This window comes from Henckelia pumila, chromosome 3, assembly GCF_033568475.1.
Source record: "Henckelia pumila isolate YLH828 chromosome 3, ASM3356847v2, whole genome shotgun sequence".
In the NCBI taxonomy this organism is placed as follows: Eukaryota; Viridiplantae; Streptophyta; class Magnoliopsida; order Lamiales; family Gesneriaceae; genus Henckelia; species Henckelia pumila.
In genome coordinates, this window is record NC_133122.1 from 48,814,024 (window position 1) to 48,836,325 (window position 22,302).

General features: G+C 36.0%; 3 protein-coding genes across 3 annotated transcripts; 1 reads left to right on the forward strand and 2 right to left on the reverse strand.

Moving 5' to 3' along the window:
* The first annotated feature begins 3,559 nt into the window (after positions 1-3,559).
* On the forward strand, positions 3,560-10,705 carry LOC140886958 (plasma membrane ATPase 1-like). Its single transcript, XM_073293918.1, has 22 exons — positions 3,560-3,661; positions 3,754-3,809; positions 3,905-4,024; positions 4,138-4,236; positions 4,678-4,815; positions 4,929-5,063; positions 5,168-5,347; positions 5,568-5,774; positions 5,858-5,977; positions 6,061-6,180; positions 6,344-6,466; positions 6,544-6,648; positions 6,758-6,902; positions 7,454-7,618; positions 7,725-7,963; positions 8,214-8,246; positions 8,339-8,420; positions 8,681-8,841; positions 9,166-9,351; positions 9,432-9,614; positions 9,700-9,875; positions 10,298-10,705. Exons 2-22 carry the CDS (start codon positions 3,756-3,758, stop codon positions 10,392-10,394), a joined length of 2,868 nt encoding a protein of 955 aa, XP_073150019.1. The 5' UTR covers positions 3,560-3,661; positions 3,754-3,755; the 3' UTR covers positions 10,395-10,705.
* A 2,278-nt stretch (positions 10,706-12,983) lies between these two features.
* LOC140890906 (mitochondrial outer membrane protein porin of 34 kDa-like) lies at positions 12,984-15,457 on the reverse strand. Its single transcript, XM_073299061.1, has 6 exons — positions 15,297-15,457; positions 15,088-15,155; positions 14,265-14,375; positions 13,972-14,058; positions 13,680-13,888; positions 12,984-13,555 (listed from the first exon to the last, which is right to left on the reverse strand). Exons 1-6 carry the CDS (start codon positions 15,343-15,345, stop codon positions 13,249-13,251), a joined length of 831 nt encoding a protein of 276 aa, XP_073155162.1. The 5' UTR covers positions 15,346-15,457; the 3' UTR covers positions 12,984-13,248.
* Positions 15,458-16,078: 621 nt separating this feature from the next.
* LOC140887894 (FACT complex subunit SSRP1) lies at positions 16,079-21,876 on the reverse strand. The gene is made up of 16 exons (XM_073295480.1): positions 21,750-21,876; positions 20,929-21,114; positions 20,431-20,536; positions 19,292-19,428; positions 19,101-19,184; positions 18,926-19,020; positions 18,738-18,846; positions 18,497-18,583; positions 18,309-18,401; positions 17,858-18,055; positions 17,607-17,752; positions 17,363-17,510; positions 17,069-17,167; positions 16,805-16,987; positions 16,627-16,705; positions 16,079-16,540 (listed from the first exon to the last, which is right to left on the reverse strand). The coding sequence occupies exons 1-16, from the start codon at positions 21,801-21,803 to the stop codon at positions 16,413-16,415; spliced, it is 1,932 nt and encodes a 643-aa protein (XP_073151581.1). The 5' UTR covers positions 21,804-21,876; the 3' UTR covers positions 16,079-16,412.
* Positions 21,877-22,302: the final 426 nt, after the last annotated feature.

Here is a 22,302-nt window from a genome sequence, read left to right on the forward strand (position 1 = left end):
TTAAAAATATTATTTTCAACTGAATCGTTTATTTTATTCAAAAAAAAATCAAAAAATACTTTAAACGAATGATTCGAATCCATATTTTAATTTTAATTTTTTAAAAAATATCAGCTACATTGTAGTAAATAAAAGAGTAAAATAAAATTGGTTGGTGTTTTGATTGTTGAAAAAATAAACAAGAAATGAATCCATCCATGTAAAAGAAAGGGGACTCGATTGATACATCATTTTGAATTATTTTGGTTTTAAAGTATTTAAAGTTAGAAACACGTGAAGTCTTGATAGTACCACGGAAAGTACTATTTCACCAACGTGAAAATGGTTTCCTCAAATTTATTGGAAGCTCCCAGGAAGCAACTTGGTGTATACAAATGGAAATTTTTTTTTTTATGCAAAACCATGTACAATTTAATTCCATGTCCAAATCCAAGTGGTGTTTTGCACCTTTAAATGTAAAAATTAAAAAAAAAAAAAAAAACAAGTTCATTTAATTTACTTCTACTTGTGTGCACGATCCTAAAAACGCAACATTTTTTTTTTTGGCTTTCCTCTTCTCATATGAAAATTTTGTGAGGTGGTTGGAAATGTGACATTGGGTTAAATTATTTTGATTAGTGAGATGTAATAAATTTGACGAAGAAATAAACTACATTTGAGAATGACTATATATCGTTATTAGGTTATTCGCAGGTTATAATATTCATAAGTTGATTTAACAAAAACAAATTTTGTTTTGCCTCTCAAGGGCATCCGAGACAGTTCCGAATTGGTTGGATAGGTTAGCATGCATGTTTGTTCGATATAATTTATCTGATTAGCGAAGTTTGCAAGCTACTGTGTTAGTATGAGAGTTTGTCCACTATTCATCGAAGTTAATGGTTGTAAGTTAACATGACATAAAAAAATAATTTATGTAGACAAAAAAAACTTTGTAATTTTTATTTTATTATAGTTAAGTTTTGAATTCGAAGATCACTTCAAATACACTATAAATCATCGGCCAAAACAACCAAATTTTATTTCGGTCTATTGTGAGTATTATATATATTTTTGAATACGTTATATTCATTCATATAGCTTACGTGGTACCTACTAATGTCCTGTTTTTTTTAAAAAAAAATAAAATAATAAACCATATATTATCATTATTGTGACCACAAAACCAAGTTTTGGCTCATTGGGTTGAAAAAGCCAAAGCAACATTTATTTCTGTGGCTGCTCAAATCACTCGATAGGCATGCATTTGACTTGTTGACTGAATTTGAAATTCTAACCAAATTCTACAAAAATCGAAGAGTTAACATTAGCCAAAATTTGAAATTCATGACCACCTAAATATAATATAACTTTTTTCAATGTTTTCAATCGTGTAACGATATAAACCTCTCTCGATAAAGATGTGATGTGATAAATTTCACGTCAAAGCAAAAAATCTTAAATTTATATTTTAAAACTGATATTGTACCAAAATAAAGAAAAAAATATCGTTCAGATATGGTATGCTTAAAATTATATTTGATTTGCTTTTAAAAAATTATATATTTCTGAACATTCACGTCACTACAATAAGATATCATGGCGTACGACGAGGTCTAATTACTTAGATTAATAAAGGCTGAAACTTATGACACATTAAAATTTCTTAAAATATCAAACCTTCCCCTATCTTCCATTTGAACTTTCCACAAGTTAATTATATAATATTCAAGTTTAAATTTCTGGGTTTTTGAATAAAAGAGATCACGAGTAGGTGTGCCACGGTTAAGAATTTGAGTTTCTCACACACACGAAAAGTACTATCTTCCTCTTAAATTAATTATCGTAGATCACATACTCTCCCTTATTTTATTTTTTTTAACATTTTAAGATAAAAGAAATCGAATGGATTTTTTTTATACATATTTTTAATACTTGAATCCGAACCATTGGATAATTATAAGTCGAGCTCAAGTTTAAAATACGACATAGAGTCCGAGTTCGAATAGTAGACTAGGTTTTACTCAAGTTTTACTTGTTTCTATTTTATAAAATTATCGTCAAGTAATAATAATATCTATAAAACATGGAGTAAAATATCTTAAAATGACTAGAATTGTAGAAGTAGAACATAGAGATGTGCTTGTAATCTAATTGGTCTTATCTTTTTGTCAATTGGCATAAATTCGAGTTCGAGTTCGAGTCCTCTCCTTCTCTTTGTATCAAAAAAAAAATTTGACTAGAAGATAAGCTTTCCAAAAAAAATAAAAAAAATTTAAATTCAAAAAATGAATCACGTATCAAATTAGCTATGAATTGCTTGGTAATGTAAAAGACTTGAGTGGGACCACCTCAATGAACTCAAGAATTGGACATATATGTATATAGACACACGACTAACATACACGTATGTGCTTTAAATATATACATATATTTTTTGGTCCACAACATACATGTGTTGGAATATTTTAAATATATAAAAAAAAAATTTTGATTATAAATATCATTTTCCATGAGTTCGATTAATGATTGAGTCTGAGATTTAAATTTTTGATATCTAAATAAAACCAGTGGAGAGTAAAAATTACCCAAAACATTGGGCAACATTTAATGTTCGAACAAAATTGGTATAAGTTGGGAAAGTTCACATCGTATTCTAAATTGATGACCCACTTCATTATTTTCCGTATTTAATTCAATATATATCAACTAGTATCACTTTTGTATCAAGTAGAGTGGAAGGGGGGGACACAAGTAAATGTTATACTTGATACCCCACGCACGTAAAATAATAACATAATAACATAACAAATAAAAAAAAACATGATAGTTTCATGATGTTTGAGACGATGAAAAAGATCGACACAAGATAAAATAATCACAAGTTGGATTCTTTCTGTCAATACTATCTTGATTGTATAGAATTGTCGAACCATTTTATCCCACTGTCATCTACTTTAAACTCAATGATTTACACAGTGGTCGCATGTGTTTGTTTATTAAACAAAAAATTAAAAGAATAATTATGCGATGACTTGTATTTCCTACTTCCCCTACATGATTATTTCATAGAAAAAATAAAATTTAATTCTAGTAAGATCAACGGGGGCCCGTACTTGACAAGTACATATACACGACCATAATTATTACGGGTCACACAAAATCCGATTGATTTATCTTATACCGAGAGAGACACTTCCATTTTTTTCTAAATATTCGAGCGAACATCATGTAAAAACGAAAAAAAAAAATTATCGATGAATTCCACATATTTTTTTTTCAGTGAAATATTTATACGGACATCTAATGTTTTTTAGAGTGATGTCGTGCAAATATTTTAAAAAAATTACTAAAAAGAATGTATCTGAGTAGCATAGAATATCCCCCAACAAAATAAAATATACTTTTGTTCCAGAAAACAGAAAATTCAAAGAACATCTGTTCCGCCTACGTATAATATATATTTTTATCTAAAATATAATATATTACTATTCCTCCCGTTTCCACTCACGCGACACGAGGAGCGCGTTAGCGCGTGTCCGAAAAGTGCTGCGAATATATGCAGACGACTCCACAACTGCCTGATTCCTTCCAAATTCCTATTTCCAACCCACCCTTTCTACATTCCTTCTCCCTTTCTCCTCTCCAGATCAGTGAGCTTTTTCAGTTTCATTTTTCTGAAGTACTGATGCGTTTACACTCTACTCCTGGTTGTATTTTGTATCTCGATTTTGGATTGATTGAGAGATTACTGTGTTTTTGTGTTTGTTGTAGATATGGCGGCGAATGATGAAGCTATGGAGGCTCTCAAGAGAGAAGCTGTGGATTTGGTTTGGACTTCGTTTTTTTTCCCTCTGTTTTCTGTTGTTGCATGTTCGCGCTGTTTTTTTTTTTTTTGATTGGTTGGTGAATACTACGGTTGCAGGAGAACATACCGATCGAAGAGGTGTTTGAGAATCTGAGATGTACGAGAGAGGGGCTGTCATCTGAGAATGCTAACAGAAGGCTCGAGATTTTTGGTCACAACAAGCTCGAAGAAAAGAAGGTTAGTTTTTGTATTTTTTTAATATTATTTTTCAAATTTTAGTTTTAATTCTACGTTATTAATCTACTGGTTATGTTTTTTTTTTTGGGCGGAAAAAATATGGTTAATTGCAGGAGAGCAAGATTCTGAAGTTTTTAGGGTTTATGTGGAACCCTTTGTCGTGGGTGATGGAAGCTGCGGCGATTATGGCCATTGCTCTCGCTAATGGAGGAGTTAGTGCTTTTCTTTTTAAAATTTTTTTTTAAAAAAATTTGTTGTTAGTGTGTGTTGTGTGTGTGTGGAGTCCTCCGTTGCTTAATTTGACTATGTACTGTGCAAGAAACAAAGTTGTAGTTTACTATTTGATTAATTCTAAACGACATAGTATATTATGATTAAGATTTTTAATAATCTTCTGCTGCTTCATAGGCTGCCACGATATTAAATGCCAAACAACATAGAGTAACTTATTTGCCCATTTGAAATTAAACTATTTTTTATGCATCTGTCTTCGTTCTTTCTTTTTTTCTTTCCTTTGATTTCTGGTCAACGATGGTTTGCAGTTTTGACATGACTTTTTAATGATAAAACTCGTCAATATTTGTGGAATTTTCAATATTTTACCAAACCTTTTTTCTGTTTATGCATTTATTTACTTGGGGAGTAATTTACAGGGAAAACCACCAGATTGGCAAGATTTTGTTGGTATCATTACTCTTCTTATAATCAACTCCACAATTAGTTTCATTGAGGAAAACAATGCCGGAAATGCTGCTGCTGCCCTCATGGCTCGTCTTGCTCCAAAAGCAAAGGTTAAATGTTATTCAGTCTAGTTGCATGACGTGTTTCGTGTAATTCTATGTACGAATTTTGAAGAAATTGCAATGATTTCATTCCATTGAAAGTATGTTAGACAAATGTATAGGTTCTTCGAGATGGGCAATGGGTTGAGGAAGATGCCGCCGTTCTTGTTCCAGGGGACATAGTTAGCATAAAGTTGGGAGATATTATACCAGCTGATGCTCGACTCCTAGAGGGAGATCCTTTGAAAATTGACCAGGTCCTACTGTGGCTTATGTGTTTTTTCTTTTGATTTATACTTATTTCTGTTGGTTCTTTTACTCTTTGTCGCACAACTGATTATTTACTATTTTTATGCTACAGTCTGCTTTAACAGGGGAATCCCTTCCGGTGACAAAAAGCCCCGGGGATGGTGTATACTCAGGCTCTACAGTCAAACAAGGGGAGATAGAAGCAATGGTCATTGCCACTGGTGTACATACCTTCTTCGGAAAAGCTGCCCACCTTGTAGACTCCACTAATCAAGTTGGGCATTTTCAGAAGGTATGGATTGTAAATCCAACTGTTGCACTCAACACCACGATTGAAACACTAATATTACGCTGAAACTGTGGGAGTCTTCATTTCATTTGTGATATGCTATTTGTTATAGGTAAATTTCTCATGTTTGTTCCTATCCATTGAAATGTGTAAAATCATCATTTTTTGCATCTTACATCTTTGTTCGAAATTTGGTGTTGATGTTGGTTTCTGTTTTCTGAAGGTCTTGACTGCCATTGGAAATTTCTGCATATGTTCTATTGCTGTGGGGATGATTGTTGAAATCATTGTGATGTACCCAATCCAACACCGTCCTTATCGTCCAGGAATTGATAATTTGCTTGTGCTCCTTATTGGAGGAATTCCAATTGCAATGCCGACAGTGTTGTCTGTTACAATGGCAATTGGTTCACACCGTTTGTCCCAGCAGGTACAGTGCCTTTGGTGTTTTCGTTCTAGCTGGAAGTGTTTAGTTTGAAGTTTTTTATGTTTCTAAATTGTTTATGCTATCAGGGGGCAATCACTAAAAGAATGACAGCAATCGAAGAAATGGCTGGGATGGATGTGCTTTGCAGTGACAAAACCGGAACCTTGACATTGAACAAACTTACAGTTGACAAAAATCTTATTGAGGTCGATAAAATTGTCTATGGATTGTGTATGGACTTGGCGTTTCAATGCCTGTTTTAACTCCTTGGTCTCATTTATGATTGTAGGTCTTCTCTAAAGGAGTGGATGCAGATACCGTTGTTCTGATGGCTGCCAGGGCCTCTCGGCTGGAAAACCAAGATGCCATTGATGCTGCCATTGTCGGAATGTTGGCAGATCCCAAGGAGGTAAGAAGACATTAAATTGCATCCCCGTGAGATGGTTTTTATGGGAGGCATAGTAATACATGCATGATTTTATAGAAGATTACATTTTGATCTAATTGTTGATACCATGGACTACCAATGATTAAGAGAGATTTTTTCCTCTGCTTCTAATACATGTTAAAAGGCAAGGGCAGGAATTCAAGAGGTTCATTTCTTACCATTCAATCCAACCGATAAACGCACTGCTTTGACTTATTTCGATAGTGAAGGCAACTGGCATCGGGTCAGCAAGGGTGCCCCTGAACAGGTATAATAAAAAATCTGATAAACGATTGCTATGTATTGCCAAATGCTTTCTGATTAGTTTCACCCTTTTACTTCTAGATCTTGCATCTTGCGCATAACAAATCTGAGATAGAACGTAGAGTTCATTCTGTGATTGATAAGTTCGCTGACCGTGGGTTACGATCTCTGGCAGTAGCATATCAGGTGACCCGTCTTCTCTGATTAATTTTTTATCCTACTTTCTGAAGCTTATACCGTTCTGTGAATAAGTCCTTGCTCCTTTCATGCATTTGACAGCCTTATTGTATTTCAGGAAGTTCCTGAAGGAAGGAAGGAGAGTCCTGGAGGCCCATGGAAATTTATAGGGCTCTTGCCTCTTTTTGATCCTCCCAGGCATGATAGTGCAGAGACAATCAGAAGGGCTCTGAATCTTGGTGTAAATGTGAAGATGATAACTGGTGAGCATATACTTTTAGACAAACTTTTACTGTATGTATGCTTTGGTGAATGATTCACCAAGTAATCTGGGGTGTATAATTGATTACACCCAGCACTTTTTAGCAGAGATTTAGTGAAATTCGTAGATGGGTCTCAGCTTGTATCGTTGTTCATGATTTATTGTTTTATCTTAATTAGCTCCCCCAACCGCCACCCCACTTGATACAATATTTTTAAAAGAAACAACTTATCAACGGTCCTAGTAGTTTAGGCCTTAGGGTCTTTTTATACCTAAGGAATTTTTTTTTTGTTTCCTACTCTCGGAGAGATACCACTGAACTGATGAGAAGGCAGATTGTGGTTCAGGGTTCATTACAAGGAAAAAGTTTATTTGTTGCTTCTTAACTCATTATTGAACTTCATATGTCAGTTACCTCTTTCTATAGGGTTTTGAGTACCGACTCTCATTTCTTGGCATTTTTTCTCGCATTTAGGGTTTTTGACTACTATATTTTGTTTGGGTGTACTTCCACTTTGTATTACGAAATGATCCATATTTGATTTGCATCAGGTGATCAGCTTGCAATAGGGAAGGAAACAGGGCGTCGTTTGGGGATGGGAACCAACATGTATCCTTCATCTACTTTGTTAGGACACAACAAAGATGAGTCTATTGCTGCCCTGCCCGTTGATGAGTTGATTGAAAAGGCTGATGGTTTTGCTGGCGTTTTCCCTGGTATGCTCCTTTTTCTTTGGTGATAGTGTCATCACCTGCCTTCTATGAGATAAATTCTGTCTTTACTTAATTTAATATCTATACCAATTCAAGCTCGCATTTGCAGAGCACAAATACGAAATTGTCAAACGTTTGCAAGCCATGAAACATATTTGTGGGATGACTGGTGATGGGGTGAATGATGCCCCTGCTCTCAAGAAAGCTGATATTGGCATAGCTGTTGCAGATGCAACTGACGCTGCTCGTAGCGCATCTGATATTGTCCTGACTGAACCCGGACTAAGTGTTATCATCAGTGCTGTGCTAACTAGTCGAGCAATATTTCAGAGGATGAAAAATTACACGGTAAGTTTTTAGAATCAGTCTTCTCGTCTAGAAAACCACCGCGATTCTTTTTTCTGGGTTGGGAATTGGTGCCGTTCCTTTTACTTCTTCCACTTCAGTATGTAGACTTCTACTAATTTAGCTATAACCAGGGAATTTTCTATTCTTTCCCTTCAGTCACAAAGAACACCTTCCCTAGCAGCCCTATGCAGCTATGCTGCATTACTCTAGCAAATCTCTCTTAATCAGCTTGTTTTTTTTTATTATGCAGATTTATGCAGTCTCTATCACAATCCGTATCGTTGTAAGTTTCTGAATTCCGTTGCTTACTAAATGCTGTGGTTTGACATTGATCTAGTGGTAATCCTGCCCTCTAATGTAACTTTTGATGTACAGCTTGGTTTCATGTTGCTTGCACTTATATGGAAGTTTGACTTCCCACCTTTCATGGTTCTGATAATTGCCATATTGAATGATGGTAAATGTTTTCCCCTTGATTCCTACCCTTCGTTTCTCAATTATCCTTGCCAGTTATGCACGCACACTTGTTGCTCCAGTCTTTGTATTGTTACTCTAGATTATATAGATTAATCATTGAGAATTTCTGTTCTTTTACCTATGGGCTTTTCTGTTTTGTTTTGGGAGCTATATTTTACCTATGTATTAAAGAAACACACTAGTAATAATCTATTATTGGAAGTATGATCTGGAAATTCTGAAGCTTTGAGTTTGGCCTAGGTACTATAATGACAATATCAAAGGATAGAGTGAAACCATCTCCTTTACCTGACAGCTGGAAGTTGGCTGAGATTTTTACGACAGGGGTCATTCTCGGGAGCTACTTAGCTATGATGACGGTCATTTTCTTCTGGGCAGCATATGATACAAACTTCTTCACTGTATGTATAGTTTTAATTACGTCAAATTATGGATGACTGTATCTACTCTGCTTTTGTTGGATATAATGTTAGTTGTGTTCGCATTTATCAAAATTAGGAAGCTCAGAAAAATAGAATTAGGAAAGGGAGTTTCAAAAACAAAATTGATACTGAGGGTCTGCTTGCTTCTAGTATTATTGCGCAGATTGTGAACTAGAAAGAGATGATCTGGCTTGTCTGTCGTCTATTCATTATTTGTTTTAAAGTGGCTTCTACTTTGGTGAACTGAGTCGAGAGAATTATGCTCTAAGTTACTTTTTTTCGCCTGCATATTCTGATTTACAGAGTGTATTCGGGGTTGCATCTCTCGAGAAAAAATTTCACCCCAACGTCAGAAAGATGGCATCTGCAGTATATTTGCAGGTTAGCATCATCAGTCAAGCCTTGATATTTGTGACTAGATCGAGGAGTTGGTCTTTTACCGAGCGTCCTGGACTTCTGCTCGTAGGCGCTTTTCTCGCTGCTCAGCTTGTAAGTGAATTACTGGTCCTTTGGTTCTTTATTGGGAAGCATGCAGACAACCTGAACATTTTAATTTTTTTTCATGGCAGGTTGCAACCCTAATTGCTGTATATGCCAATTGGAGTTTTACTGCGATAGAAGGGATAGGATGGGGTTGGGCAGGAGTTATATGGTTATATAATGTCATATGCTATATTCCACTCGACTTCATCAAAATTATCATCAGATACGTCTTGAGCGGGAGGGCTTGGGATCTTGTCTTTGAGCAAAGGGTATGGCGAATGGAACCATAATCTCGTATTTACTGGATTAACATTTTGAAGTTGCTCCACTCATTTTGGGATGATGATGTTGTAGATTGCCTTCACAAGGAAGAAGGATTTTGGAAAGGAAGAGCGTGAGCTCAAGTGGGCACAGGCACAAAGGACTCTCCATGGGCTTCATCCACCTGAGACACAGTTTGGTGAACGCAGTAATTATAACGATCTAAATCAGATGGCAGAAGAAGCAAAACGACGCGCTGAGATGGCAAGGTATGCATATAAAGGAACTCCATTGTGGACAATTAATTTTAACCAAAACTGGAAAATTCTCAATTCACTTTTCAAATGCCCATGAAAGTAGGGCCGTACGGTACTACATATTATAGTTTTCTTGAAGGCTTTCTTCCCCTGTTTCCTGCCAACTAGAAGTTCCCAGTATGATTTATGAGTGGAGGCAGTGACTCGGATGAAAGAACAGATTTTATTCTGTAATCCTTCATTTCTTCAAGAAGTGCAATTTTCCTTAATAGATCGACTCAACCTCTAATAAAAAAGACTAAATCTCACCCTATACCAACACTAAACTGTGAACTGTCCCCTCTTCTCTGGTCTGTTCCTGTTTCGGGTATATTTATTCTGAATTCAATATTTGCTCTTATCGTTTTCACAACTGTTGCTTGCTAATGTTGCAGGCTGAGAGAGTTGCATACTCTGAAAGGGCATGTGGAATCAGTTGTGAAGTTGAAGAATCTCGACATAAATACAATCCAGCAGTCCTACACGGTTTGAGTACGACTGGTGCAGCCTGCGGGCTTACAGCCTGCGTATATATATATATATAGATAAAGTCACATTGCTTACTGTCGGATAAAACGTGGGTTTTCTTGGTTGTGCCTATAGTTCTTATCAATTAATGGAGGTAACAGCCGTTTTTCCTACTACTTTTGTGTCTTGTTCTTTTTGAGGGTGGCGGTGTGCTTAGCAAAGATTTTGAAATCAGAGGGGGTTAGTGGCCTCCCTAAGAGGCTGCTTGCTTTGTATGACACTCCACAATTTACCGCATAGTTATGCCAACGAAAACTTGGTTTCAAAATTTTTAAGTCAATCCTCGTTATATAATTATATTGCACCTAAAAGGCTACATCAATATAATTTAATTCTATTCTATTTTCCTAACTTTGGTTAGCGTGATTGATGGTTATTTTTAAATAACAACTGGGAATTTATAAATTTCTTATTAACTAATAAATTGTAAGCTATCCATCAACCAATGCTTTTCATTTTTGTATAGACTGTATTTACGACCACGCTGCTCTCCAGGGTATGCTAATAGAAAAGAAAATATAATTCGCTCATAATAAAAAAATTTGTCCTTGTCCTTGTCCTTGCAAAGAAAAAGGAGACTAATTTGTCACAGCAAATTCGGCATAATTGTACTATATAGGTTAAAATAATAATTTGTCACAGCAAATTCGGCATAATTGTACTATATAGGTGAAAAAAAAATAATAATGTACTATATTGGTATATGTTCATGTTTTGAAACTTGAGTGATTAAACTAAGAGCTGGTTTGGTTTGACAATCTGGAATGTAAAATCCTTTTTTAAAAGCAATTTTCTTAAAAAAAACTGATCTTATTTAACCGTTTTTTTGAGCTCCCAACTTCTGCATCCAAACTCATCTTGAGAATCCTTTGTTTGTGTGTCTATGTATACATACACACACATACCGAATATTTGCAAGTTCAAATTCATAATCTCATTTGAACAATTTGATACAAAGATGAGATAACTCATAGATTAAAATGTTGATTGATAAGTGATTGATAATGAAACATAAATATGCATTTGATAGTTTTTTTTATGTTTGATATGATTTTTTTTAAAAATGAGATAAGTTAGTATAAATAATTTAGGTTGACCAAAATGCCCTTCTCTCAATTATTATTATTAAAAACAAAGTTATTCAAAAGAGTTGTGTTTTTTATTATTTATAGTGAAGGGATATTTTTGTAAATTACTTTTTATAATCAATGTGGATAAATATAATTCAACCTAAATTGTGTTGATGAGTTGTCAATGAGATAATCCAACTTTTATCGATCATATCATAGTCCAACTACAATAAATCAATTCGACTTCTTTAACAATCCAAACTTAATCAAGCTTACCAAACTGGACCTTCAAGTAGCAGTAGTGCTAACATAAATGTCGGCATTGCTCATCTTATTGCCGCATCCTAAAATCAACCGTCTCCAGAGTACTGCATGGACATGCCGACGGTCGCCGGCGTTTGTCGCAAGGTGAATTTATAAAAACATCAACCAACTAGCATCCGATCAGTGATCACGCAAATTTACAAAAATAAAAATAAAGGAAAAGCCGGGGAAAGCTTAAGATCTCGTCTTTACGCAATGAAACCACGATTTCAGCTCCAAGATCTAAAAACGAGATCGGAAACGCATCGAAAAACGTTCGGAGGGAAATTTTTGAACGGAGAAGATGAATAAGACGAAAAGAGAAAGTAGGTTATGAGAGAACAAACCAATTCGTCAGAGAGAGCTTGCAGTTGCAGGAGATCGATCAAGTGGAGTTTCCAGCACTGATACGAGTGGAAGGCATTCAGACGCAACGGCCTCCGGTTCTCCGCCGCCGGAAAGGTTAGATATATAAACTCTCTCTGTCGAGTTTTTCTACTTCATAGTCTCCGGCGAATGGCGGGGATCTTGCAGAACGATCGATATTAATGTAATGAATGACTAATGCGTGAATGAGTGACTATGGTCAAACAGCCAACGTCAAATAATCTCACATTCGGGCTCTCGGGTATGGAATGGGCCTTGCCAAGAAGCCCATTTCCGAAGTTTTATGGACCTTACAAGCCCGAGTTAATAATTCATATCCACATTGCATCGCCCGATACTCCCTCCGTATAATGAAAAGACTGGCCCTGTTATCGTCTGAAGATCTTGATTATCAAACGCGAGACATATTTCACATTAGTAAGGATCATATGTGCAACATGTAGAGCTTACATGAGTTACGAATACAGCTTTTCTTTAGTTTCCACAAAGGTTAAAAAAAAGGACCAAGCAAACAATTTAACTTCTAGGGGACAACGATAAAATGTGAGTTATGAGACTTCCACGCAACCACCATTTCAGAGAAAGAACATCAATATCAAACCTACTAACAGCCATATAACAGTAAATTCGATCTATTTGTTCATTGTCGGGTTAACCATACGATCCGACTCATCTGATGGAATCTCTTATGGGTGTAGGGCACAACAGCTCAAAATGGACGTCACTCCAACATAAAGGTAAAAAAACATTCTTCTAATAAAGTGATTAATCACACACAAGGGAAACACATTACTTCAGCCGAGAAAGGAAACCTTATGGTCGCATTTACACAATGTCTTATCAGATAAGGAAACACAAAAAACTGCATTGATGGGAGAAAATTTCAGAAGCCGAGTTGAAACTGACATATACTAGTTCGGTACTTTCAAAAGGGAGAGAGGATAACTACCATATCAAGTTTAAGAACCGACATTATTTCTAAAATCACCAATAGGGTCCGCCAAAAAACGAGTAATACAACCGTCTTTCATGCCCATAAAGCACCAAAATCAGTCATCTCATGGCTTCAGAACCAAGGCCAGACCAAACTTGGCACTTTTGTCGATAGACTTGGTATCCACCTCAGTTGAAATGGTGATGAGGGACTTTGGGCGCCATTCATGCTGGATTAAAGCACTTGCCTTGCCAAAGTGGTTGACACGTGCCTTCACAGTGGTCAGTGGATCCAATGAATGCTGAGTACCGACAGTGATGGTATTCTCATTGTTTGAAAAGCTGTGGGTCACCTCTGCACCAACAGCAGTGTTGGTCAATGGGCTCACAGTGTGGTAGTATGATGCACACAGGGTGTCACCCTTGTCATTCCTGAAGCAAAATAAGTTACGACATTTACTAGACACAAACTTCATGATATGCCATTTGAATCAAACAGACTTCGATGAAACTAGAAGGGTCAAGCATTCAAGAAGACCAAAAATAAATGACTTACAGAGTTAAAGCAGCAATAAGGTCAGAATTTGTAAAGCTTGCTCCAAAGTTCAATTTGGTCAAGCCTCCTTCTTTGGTATCAAAAGAAAGATCGCTCCCAAGAGCAACAGTACTGTTTCCCAGAACACCAGCAAAGTTGACAATCGGATTCGCAGTCAACCCTATGCTTGAGCTTATCCCAGCATAATCATGCAAGTATTGAAGTTCCAGCTACAATTATATACAAACAGAATCAGGTCAAATGCCTGCCCAAGGCTATAATACTTGACAAGGCCAGAGACTATGTAGCTTACCTTTCCAGACCTTTGATCGGGAACTCTGAAGCTTAAAATTGTTTTCAGCCCAGGAGCAGGCTCATCCACCGTGATGGTGGTTAAGAGCTGAAATTAATTCCATAATTAGTCAAGTGCTTAAAAGGGTGCATAAATTACAATCTAAAATTTTTCAACAGTTTGTAAGAATTGTTTACATTACAGCATAAGAAAGATGACTGCAAAGTATTTAACAACAAAACAATAACAAGTATTGGTAATTAAATATGTTGTATTTTCATTATAAAAGCAGGGATGTAGGTGAATGAACATACATTGGCTGCGGTATCCACTTTAACATCTGTTGTGACGTTGTTGTGCTTCAACTGGGTACTGATATCAGCCAAAAACAATTCACCTTTCTTTGTTCCGGTAGACGTGAGAGTCTGCAAAACAAAGCAATAAATTAGCTAACTAATTGTGATTCATCCAGAAAATGTGCATCACGCCATCACCCAGACCATGTCCATGCCACCAGATGACATGTTTCAAGCACAACAACAGTAAATCAAACAACATACCCAAGAGGACTTCTAGGTTGAAAATTGAATCCTTAAGCATCACAAAATTCTTCGATAGGAAAAGCATTTAAACTTCTTCAAGCATAATTAAATGATGTTCTAAACATACATACGAAACATGTATGTAATATAGCCCAAATATATAAAACATGATACTGTAAAGACCACGAGAATAGAAACATGAGCTCAAGCACAATGCATGCACAACAACAGTGCTCCATCACTCGTGAAAATAATATTGAATACCGACATTAATAGTCACGCTAATGATTTACAACTAACATTAACAATCATTTGTTTGAAAAAGCACGTAAAAAGACAAAAAAAACACATGAACTGTCTCCAATGTCCGCAACATCAATCAAATCACTACTAGATCATAATTCATAGCATAACGAAAGAGGAAAAAACATAATGAGATTCGTTAATAATCAATAGAAAAAATAACAAGTCAAATTTTCTAAATCGACAAGTACATAAGAGCATTTTGTGGCATCATCTGGCGTAATTAATTTCCAGGGAAAATTAAACAGATTCTATTTTTGAAACAACAAAACCCCCATAAATCAAAACTTACAACTCCAGTGGGCGAGTAGGTAGTGACGGAAAACTTCTGGTCAGCCTGATAATCCTTGTTCAGAAGATCTAATTCCAAAAAAAAAAAAAAACTAGTAAAAACGAACCCAAAAATCCAAAAAATAACGACCAAAATGCAACATAATAATCTGAAGAAAGGATATCCAGCATTCATCAAAATCACAGAAATGAATAAACGAAAAGTAAAACCTCGAGCTCTTTTGCCAATGTCGGAGTAGAGACCCGGACCCTTGCCCATGGTTTCCTTACTGGAAATCGGAAGCTCGCGAATAAAGTAAAGAGGAAATGATGTGTGAGAGTGCGATATTTCTCGAAGCGAAACCGTGGAGGGTATATATTGTGCAAGAGGGGTGGGTAAAAGCCCTAATTTTTTGAAGGGTGTGAATGTGGTGCTATTGGAATCTCAGCCGTTGATGACATTGGGCGTGCCACGGGTGGATCTGCGCCGTTGATTTAGGTACTTCAGCTGAGCGCTAATTTCTTTGGCAATAAGATAGATGCGAAGGTGTATTGTTCCACAAGAAAGTACAAATTTAAAAAATGGAATGAATCCATTAATTATTCGTGGAAAGAGTTTGAGAACATTTAATTGACAAGGAATTTCATCATAATTAATTCTTGTAATATTTTATAAATAATCATAATTTTGGAAGGAAATCTCATCCAATTTTTAAACATGTCATTATAGTATAGTTAATAAATTTGTACGTTGGTCATAGTTTTACTTGTGAAACAAAAAACCAGAGGTTAGTTTTTGAGAGAGTTCTAAGAAACTTTTTAATTTTTTTTTAACAAAAAAAATTAAAATTTTGTTAAGAAAAAATTGAGAATTATTTTATAAAAAATCTCTCAAACGCTGCACAATTTACAAAAATATGTATCCAACCAACAAATTCAAATATATCTTCCGTTCTTAAAATTACTGGCAAAATTTTAAATATATATATATATATTTATATATAACAAGAGACTGAATGAAACCCCACTAGGCCACTATCATATCAAACCCATACCACAAAATAACTTTCTCAATCAAGCACTTGGACGATATTTCTTTGATTCTCATAGAAAAAATCAAGTGAAATCTTATTACAAAACCTCCTTCAAATCCGTCTTTGGCATAGATACAAAAAATGTAGGGTAAAAATTTGTTCATCACAACCAACGGCCCCTAAAGCAGGGAAAACCAACACATTCTCAGGTTAACAAAATTAGTAAATATGATATTTTCTAGAGCACGCGGTCTTGAACCAAGGACATACTGGCATCATGACCTCTGAAGCTACATTACGGTCATCAAGATGCTTACTCGCTGTCAGATTCGTCTGCCATCCCCATATTTGAGGCCTGTGGGTTCTTGTACCCCTTGATTTCTTCGCTATAACGTTTTTTATCTTCCCGGGCTTTTGCTTCATATGGGGCTTTTTCCTCAGCTGCAGAATCAATGACACCAGTGTGAGGACCAAACGTTGTAATTCTACAAAGTTATCGTGAAATCAGTGCCGTTATTATATGATACCTGTCAGCTTATTCCACCTATCCCCAAGTTCTTTCCCAACCTCCGTGAATGAAATCCCAGGGTTGTTCTTCTTCACATTCTATGTCACAAAAGAAACATGGGTTCGCGTGAGCATAAAATTGAGTTTTTGGAAGAGTATAAGTCGCCGGAATATGATTTCAGAACGTGTTAAACAAACCTCTCTTTCTGTTTGGGAGAAGAACATAAAGGCGCTGATGGCCCTCTTTGGTGCATTTGGGTCCTTTTTCTTCTTCGGTTTCTTCTTCTTTGTTGACCCATCTTCGTCGCCATCTTTAGTTTTCTTCCTACTTGTCGATGCCTTGAAAGAAGGCTCTTTCTTGAGTTTCTTTTTCAACGGTACCTAAATCAATCCATCAATGGAGTCTCAACATACGGCGAAGAAACTGAATCACATCATGGAAATTAGTATTAGTAAATTTACCTCTTTCTCCCCTCCACTGTCACTGCCATCAGATTCTCCTTGCCCCGAATCATCAGTAGGGGAGCCTCCATCATCCTTGTCGACAACAAAATCTTCATCCTGAGAAGATTTCAAACACAAGACGTTACAAACAAAAATTTAATTCGTACACACTAATAACAAGTTTTTTATGTCCGCTTTGATTGCCATAGTAGAAGCTAATATATAATTAATAAATTCAAGAAAATGACAAACCTGTCTCTTGCCATAGTAGAAGCTAATATAATTAACAAATTAAAGAAATGACAAACATACTTCTTCATCGCTCTCATCTCCAGCTGCTTCATTCTTGATGCGCTCAAGATGCGGGTCAACCGCATCATCATCATCACTCTGCAGAACAGCCGCCACTCCCTCGGTGGTCTTGGCACTCCCCAAGTTCATGATCTTCAGGCCCTTGATACTGTAACATCATACTAATACCGTCAGAATTTTTAACTAGAAAGACTAGTCCAACAGACCAACACGAAAAATAAACCGGCAAGAGAGATGTACTGACCTAATGAAGTCAAAAAGTGAATGGTACTCATTTCTTTGAATGTTTCGGAATTGGTGCTCCTGCTCAGTCTTAAGTCTAATGAGAAGATCAAAGTAGTGCATATTTGAACCTCCAGCAGTATGCCTCTCAAACTCCACGTAGTCAATCTAGATTAAGGCAAACACGTCAACTTCCTTCCGCAGAACAAATACAAGCATATGATACATGAAGCTGGAGGAGAAAATAATGATGATTAAAATTGCAAATTCTACCTCCTCATGAAGAATGAGGGTGGGTGGTTTAGGTAAAAAGAAAAAGCTCTTTTCGAGGGGATAAAGGACTCCATCTTCAGCTTTCAGTGATGACTTCACAGCATAGCCATCCTGATTGCTACGGAAATTTCCAGGTTTAGTGACTTTGGCACCAGACAAACCACGGAGAATGGTGATAAAGACTTCGTGTATGAGTCCCTGATATTTTAAAAAATACATATCAGGAAAATGATCATCACGGTGAACTTCACCGGGAAATCATAATCAGTTTCAAGTGCTACACAATCATATTTCCAACTTCCATGTGTTTAATTGGGAACAACCATTATTGATGGACGATCCACTAATCGTAAAAAGAAAATTAAAACAAACAAGAAAGTGTTTCTTTCAAATGGTGAAAACTAAAAGCAAACCCAAACCCAAGAAGGTTAAAAACAGGTTAGGAGATTACCTTATGTTCTGGATTGAGCTTGTCCTTAAACTTGGTATGGTAAAGCTCATCGCTCATAGACAAGGTGGTGTCTATAACAGAGTCTGTCTCAAACTGCAAAATTTATTTAAGTACCTCATAGAATGTTTAACTTTGCATCCTTGCATTTTTATGGAGAATAGAAAAAAAAAAATTAAAGCAATCACTACCTGCATCACTATATGTGGATATAATGTTTGGCCCTTCCTAATAGGTGGGTCAAGAGTAACAACCACAAAGGTGTGAGGTTGGTTAGACTGCAGCAAAGAAAATGATGACGCATTAGATCAGATGCACCCAAAATGATGCTCACTAAACTATGTATAGAAAAGAACCAAAGAGCAGGAAAGCATATCCAGATATATGCATATACAGATTACGAAGACTTTAAAGAGAGCAGAAGCAAGGAACCTTAGGCAGCCAAAAAACACGAACAACGCTGCTGTACTGGATCTTAAAATCATTAGCTTGCCCTTGGAGACGCAAAAATGAGAGATGAAGTTCAACATTGTATCGTCCCCTAAAAGGAAAGAACATCTATGTTGGACATCATGTATTAGAGAGAATTAAACTGACACTGAATGCTCAGAATAACCTACCTAGGAGTAAGGATGGCAATTCCATCAAAAGTAACGACAGCTTCTTCACCTCCGGCTCCAACATCAGCCATTGACACTATCTTGTCTCGGAACACCTACACCGAGAATAATTTCTTATGCTGAGATTTTTTAAAACCGGAGAAGTCCAGGGAAAATTTCCACGTAACAGAATTACCTGAGCAGAAGGGCGATTTTCATCACCGACAAATTGAGTGTTTGAATTTGGGATGTGAAAACTTATTTCCATCAAGGAATCTTTCTGCAAAACAGGTACTTCGTAAAGTTGCTATTATTAAAGGATATCTAATCAGGATTGCTATAGGTATATATGATCAGCGAAGATCGAGATAATTACAAAGAAAATACCTCATTAGCTCCAGTTGTGTCATCCACATGAAATTCCAACATGACATCATTTTTCCCTTGAAGTTGGGTCTGTGCAACATCAGCTAAAGATATCTCAAATGCTTGCTTACCACCCACAAGAAATGTGAGTGTATTACCTGGGAATAAGTATCAAGACACATGAATTCCATATCTACTAATCACAGCTTAAACAATAAGGAAGACATGAGATTCAAATATATGACTAAGACACAGATAAAATTTTTTTTCATTTCTCCGCGTCTGATAAAGGGTGGAAATACGGAAAGTTAGCTTTCTTCCCACAAAAAAAAAGGAAAAAAAGGTTATGTCATACATACATGCTACAAAAGAACGGGTGACTCTATAATCAAAGAGTGTTTATCTTGCATTACTTATAGAGCACTCATGTTCATCAAAGAAATGGTAGGGATGTAAATGAGCCGAACAGTTCACGAGCTGTTCGGGACTCGTCTCGTTAAAAGCTCGTTCGAGCTCGTTTAATGAGGCTCGTTAAGGCAAACGAACCAAACTCGAGCTTTACAATATTCGGCTCGTTAGCTCGTGAACATGCTCGTTAACAGGCTCGTTAACAAGCTCGTAAGTCATCTCTTAGACGAAAAAATAATAGTATTGATATTTAATTTATAAAATTACACTTTACTTATGAAAAATATTGAAAAATCTATAAAAATTAATTTATTAGAATAAAATTACAAATTTTAATAATAATATTATATTTTTTTCAAATATATAATTTAGTTTTAAATTAATTTAATAAATATTTAAATTTATAGTTTAAATATATTAAGCTCGTTTAGGCTCGATAAAAGCTCGAATAAGCTCGTGAGCCATGAATATATTCGTTAAATAAGCTCGGGCTTGGCTCGGTTGTAAATGAACCGAGCTTGAACATTCAAAAGCTCGGCTCGGCTCGTTTACATCCCTAAGAAATGGCAAACTTTCATACCAATCAATCCCGATCCATGATAGCAAAATTGAAGTAAAACAAAGTTGATCAGGAGTTACTTTCAAATGCAATTACCGTTACAGCTTGTATATATAGACAAATAACACGACACGAAATGAGTGAAAAAAGTATAGACAGGTATAGATCCTAGGAATTTAAAATTTTCACGTACCATTTAAATCAACATCTCCCCAATTTTTCCCACTCACAGAGAGTTGCTTCTCCTCTGGTGTTTTCCCGTAATTGGATTGGAAAAATGCAGTCAGACTGGCAACATCCTGCATAACAAGTACCTTCTAAAACACAAGGTAGAGCGCTCTGCTTAAATGAACCAAACACATGACAAAAGAACGGGGAACTATGGAAGACAATAATGTCGGTGAAAATATGTTCACACTTCACATACTGCTTAACATTGATTTTTTGGTCCGGGGGATTTGCTGATAAAAGATATGGTAGTTAAACATGAGGAGTGCAACAGCACAGATGAAGAACTACATAATAAGTTTTAACGTTACAACATGTATAATAATGACCCTTGCTAATAAACAATTTACAAACTTAATTGATGTATAAAACAATAAATGATTTGAAGAACACATAAGCTCCGCTTGAGAGGAGATATATGTTATAGAATTCATAACATAAGGTAAGAGAAATAAGAGGTTACCTGGTCCCGAAAACCTGTAAATTTATAGTGAAGACCATCTTTGGTTCGAACACCGAGTTGATTAGATCGAGGGACCTTCATCCAGGTGAGGGCAAGCAAATCAGATTTATCAACTTCCACAGCCTTGCCACCACCTTGTTTTTTCCATACTACCCCACCGGAGTGAACTTTAAGTTGTCCAGGATTCTGCAGTTGTAACAAGAATTTCTAATCAATTTTCACCAACCAAAAAAAAAAGGAGCAACAAGGTAATCTGTTATTCTAGGATGCAACTCCTGGGACATTAAATCAATGGCTGCCACGAAACAAATCTCAGAGGAAGGATGCGGCAAAAATAATTGAAGATTCTAACTCTTACTCAAATAAACAACCTAGGCAGAAAAAACTAGCTTCCGATTTTGATCTCTAGGGAAATTCTTTAGATTCCCGTATTTGCTATGGCAATCAACTGGGAATTGCTTGCTTTGAATAAAAGACTGGGGTGACATTCAAGTTTGAAACACTAACAAACCACCCTGTATTAAAATCTAAACCCGGTAAACAACGCCGACTGATGATTTTATCACGAAGCACACCACAAAATCAAATACCAATGATTCCACACAAGCCCTGGGAAATAAAAGGGGCGAAATAATCACAAAGAATAGGGAAAAACAAACTCCTCCGAGCGAGAGAAAATTGAAACACGGCAAAGGCAATGATTAGGGTTTCATAATCACGAAGAGACAACGAAACAAACACCTCGACTGAAACCGAAAATAATTTGCGAATCAATAAAAATTGACAAGGCAAAAAAAAAAAAAGGTAAACTCTGAGCTTACTGTTCCACCACGCCCGCCAAGAGAGATACTGTTGAACGAGTGACCGTCCGCCATTGCCAAATTGTGAAGGCAGGGGACGGAGGTTTAGGTTTATATACAGCGAAGCGCGAAAATAAATTGCTTTGTGAGGTCGGTGCACGGAACGTCGCGCAATCTCGAACACTTATTTGAACCGGGGTTATTAAAGGTTTTTCTTTATTTTTTTTTAAAACCGGGGTTATTAAAGTTTAGAACTGTCGTACGAGTTAATCCGTCTATCTCGTTCGCCCCAATTAGAGGTGGAAAAAAATATCGAATTTTCGGTATATCAAAGTTACCATACCGAAAAATATCGAATTTATCGAAATTTTCGATATACCGATTTTTTCTGTACGGTACGGTAACGATACCGATTTTTTCGTTACGGTAACGATATAAATTTGAAAATTTCAATATACCGCGGTATACCGATATACCGAAATATTATATAAAAATTTAAAATATATAATTATTTTTAAACAATAAATTATAAATTATAAATTATAAAAAAATATATAAGACTTTTTTTGGGTAT

What these genes read in the sequence shown, in the direction of transcription:
- LOC140890906 (XM_073299061.1), bottom strand. Translation starts at nt 15,345, where the DNA reads ATGGGCAAGGGTCCGGGTCTCTACTCCGACATTGGCAAAAGAGCTCGA. An exon ending in CATTGGCAAAAGAGCTCGAG is followed by an intron (nt 15,156 to 15,296) that starts GTTTTACTTTTC and finishes TTTTGGAATTAG; the next exon opens with ATCTTCTGAACAAGGATTAT. An exon ending in CTTATTGCTGCTTTAACTCT is followed by an intron (nt 13,556 to 13,679) that starts GTAAGTCATTTA and finishes ATTTTGCTTCAG; the next exon opens with GAATGACAAGGGTGACACCC.
- LOC140887894 (XM_073295480.1), bottom strand. Translation starts at nt 21,803, where the DNA reads ATGGCGGACGGTCACTCGTTCAACAGTATCTCTCTTGGCGGGCGTGGT. An exon ending in ACACAACTGGAGCTAATGAG is followed by an intron (nt 19,185 to 19,291) that starts GTATTTTCTTTG and finishes CCTGTTTTGCAG; the next exon opens with AAAGATTCCTTGATGGAAAT. An exon ending in ATTGCCATCCTTACTCCTAG is followed by an intron (nt 18,847 to 18,925) that starts GTAGGTTATTCT and finishes CTTTCCTTTTAG; the next exon opens with GGGACGATACAATGTTGAAC.
- LOC140886958 (XM_073293918.1), top strand. Translation starts at nt 3,756, where the DNA reads ATGGCGGCGAATGATGAAGCTATGGAGGCTCTCAAGAGAGAAGCTGTG. An exon ending in ATCCTTTGAAAATTGACCAG is followed by an intron (nt 5,064 to 5,167) that starts GTCCTACTGTGG and finishes TTTATGCTACAG; the next exon opens with TCTGCTTTAACAGGGGAATC. An exon ending in ATGATACAAACTTCTTCACT is followed by an intron (nt 8,842 to 9,165) that starts GTATGTATAGTT and finishes TCTGATTTACAG; the next exon opens with AGTGTATTCGGGGTTGCATC.